General features: G+C 35.1%; 1 protein-coding gene across 1 annotated transcript; it reads left to right on the forward strand.

The window, feature by feature from the left end:
* Window positions 1-212: 212 nt before the first annotated feature.
* LOC107481972 (codeine O-demethylase) lies at window positions 213-1,928 on the forward strand. Its single transcript, XM_016102327.3, has 3 exons — window positions 213-488; window positions 569-1,141; window positions 1,554-1,928. The coding sequence occupies exons 1-3, from the start codon at window positions 288-290 to the stop codon at window positions 1,821-1,823; spliced, it is 1,044 nt and encodes a 347-aa protein (XP_015957813.1). The 5' UTR covers window positions 213-287; the 3' UTR covers window positions 1,824-1,928.
* Window positions 1,929-2,787: the final 859 nt, after the last annotated feature.

Genomic DNA, 2,787 nt, shown 5'->3' on the forward strand with positions numbered 1-2,787 from the left:
TAGAAACCAACAACTTTTTTAATTTATAACTATCAAATAATCATCAATAATAATTTTAATAGTGTAAAATTGTATTCAATAGTGACCAAAATTTAATAAAATTGACGGTGCTTAGATTTCTTTTTGTCTAAGTGGCTCTTTAATAAATGGGAAAAAGGTCCACAAGGGATAGTGATGTTGTGTTGATGGTGGTGGCTGCATAAATAGCCGTGACACCTTAGAGTGTGGTGCCATGCACGGTTCATTATTACATTGATCTTTTCTTTCTAGCTGTATATCTACCAACAATGGCATCACCATCGCAACCAGAAATTGCAATACCGGAAATGTTTATACGCCCCGAACTGGAACCTACTGCTATCCAATCTGATCATGAAGCCGCAGCAATTCCCATCTTTGACCTCCAAACCCTGCTTTCTGATGGAAACGACAATACCACTCAACTCCACGAGTTGTACGACACATGCAAAGAGTGGGGGATTTTTCAGGTTAAGTTTATTATCCCAATATATGAATTATATGTATTCCCTATATGCAGGGCATAGTAATATATGTGACGTACGTGTAGGTGCGGAACCATGGTGTTAGTCGTGAAGTGCTAGAGAATTTGGAAGTGGAGATGGAGAAATTCTTCAATCTGTCGAAGGAGGAGAAAAGCAAGTACCAAGTGGAAGAGGGAGATTTCCAAGGGTATGGAAACGTGAAAAGAAGAAGCAAGGATGAGAAGGTTGATTGGGGGGAGAGGTTCTTCATGGTGATAAACCCTATGGAGAGAAGAAAGGCAGATCTGTTGGAAAAGCTGCCTCCATCGCTGAGAGAGACGTTGGAGACATACTTTGCGGAGTTGAGGAAGATCGGGATGGGGCTGCTGAGAATATTGGGAGAAGGAGTTGGAATGGAGATAGAGGAAGTGGATCACATATTTGACAACGGGATGCAGACAACCAGGATGACGTATTATCCGCCATGCCCCAATCCGGAGCTAGTTTTAGGTTTGACTCCTCACTCCGACTCAACAGGGATAACCATACTTCACCAGGTCAACGCAATTGAGGGTCTCCAAATCAAGAAACATGGCCTTTGGCTGCCTGTGTCTTTTCACCCCAACGCCTTTCTTGTTTTGGTTGGGGACATCTTTGAGGTTTCTCATCTAATTCCTTTTTCTTTCTTTTATATATTTGGTGGAAACTCAGGTGCACAGTAGACTTCACGTGAAGTTAATAGTTGAGAGCTGATAGATAAAAATTTAGTCAAATCAATCAAATCATTTAACGGCTTTCAACTTTCAATTTCACGTAAAGTCGACTGCACATTTTAATCACAATATTATTTATCTCTTTTTATTTTTTTTTTAATTTTTATATTAATTTTTTTTGTGTAGTAGTATGTGGTGGGAAATAACTAGTTAGAGAAAACAAACAAAAGAGTACCATACTCATCATATTTTTAATTGACTTGCACTTTTTCTTAGTCTTTATTCAATTGACAACCAGGCAAACAATTAATATTTGTGTGCATTCACATTCACATAGAACTTCATAATTGGTGAGCAGATAGTAAGCAATGGGGTCTACAACAGCATGGAGCATAGGGTAGTAGTCAACAAAGAAAAGGGGAGACTTTCTATTGCCATGTTCATGAACCCAAAATATGAGGCAGAGATTGGGCCTGCAAAGCGCTTGATAAGTGAAGAAAACCCACCCTTGTTTAGAAGAATGGTTATGGAAGATTTCGTCAAAGACTACTTTTCCCGCAAGCTCAATGGCAAAGCGCACTTGGATAATATGAGGATCAAAACTACTTCTCCTCCTGATGATCACTAATAACATCTGCTGTTGATGTGCTTTGTTATTGCATAATCAAAACATACTTTATTTCATCAACATGTATATGTCGTTGCCTTACATAAACGAGTACTTTTTTAGATATATTATGCATTTAATTTCTTAGTGTAAAATTATTTTTCTTGCTTAACCAAACCATATATATTAACGTCATTATTTTTCTCTACTTTGAAAAAGTGCATAAGGAATCTCCTCTTGCTACCGCCCTCAAGCTAAGTCACAAATGAACCATCTACATAGGCAACATTTAGTCAGAATTATTAAATGATGGAACGGCGAAATTAAACGACGGGGCAAATGGTCTATATATTCTTTTCTGGCAGGTCAACTTAAGCGAAGTAGTAAATTAACTATTTGACCGACCTAAACATTATTAATGATATAACCTTTCTAAGTTTACATAGCAAATTAGTAATAACAATAAGCAGCTCAAATAATGGTAGCTTTTTTTCTTCAATTCTAAACATGTGAATAGGATAATTAACTAATTAAGTCGTCAATCTTATTAATTAGGTAATTAATAAGGAGTTTATCCAATAAATATTTTTAAACTGTATTTTATTTTTTAAAATTATTATTAATAAATAATTATTTAAATTTTTTTAAAAATATATAAAATTAATAATTATTAATTACAATTGTTTAAAATTGACCGATTAAAAATTATTTACCTATAACTTTTTCTTAAGTCATTTTTAGCCACACTGTACTATTTTCTTTTCTTTTTCCCTGGACGTATCGCCCGAGAACTTTACTTATTTTTTAATGTGACCAAAACTCCAGAAGTGATGGTTGTTGACTTGTTGGCACAAAATAACAATCCAATTTATTAATCCGGTGCCGCTATTGACATGAAATTTAATCATAATTTTTTTTTTCTCTCTAAGATGTTCTTTATTGCAATGAAACGTGCAAATACAAGAAGTAAAATGCTAGAGGAACA

Source organism: Arachis duranensis, chromosome 3 (assembly GCF_000817695.3).
Source record: "Arachis duranensis cultivar V14167 chromosome 3, aradu.V14167.gnm2.J7QH, whole genome shotgun sequence".
Classification (NCBI taxonomy): domain Eukaryota; kingdom Viridiplantae; phylum Streptophyta; class Magnoliopsida; order Fabales; family Fabaceae; genus Arachis; species Arachis duranensis.

Excerpts from the sequence above, each read along its gene's own strand:
- LOC107481972 (XM_016102327.3), top strand. The coding sequence starts at position 288 with ATGGCATCACCATCGCAACCAGAAATTGCAATACCGGAAATGTTTATA. Across the intron at positions 489-568 it reads AAGAGTGGGGGATTTTTCAG|GTGCGGAACCATGGTGTTAG; the intron begins GTTAAGTTTATT and ends ACGTACGTGTAG. Across the intron at positions 1,142-1,553 it reads TGGTTGGGGACATCTTTGAG|ATAGTAAGCAATGGGGTCTA; the intron begins GTTTCTCATCTA and ends ATTGGTGAGCAG.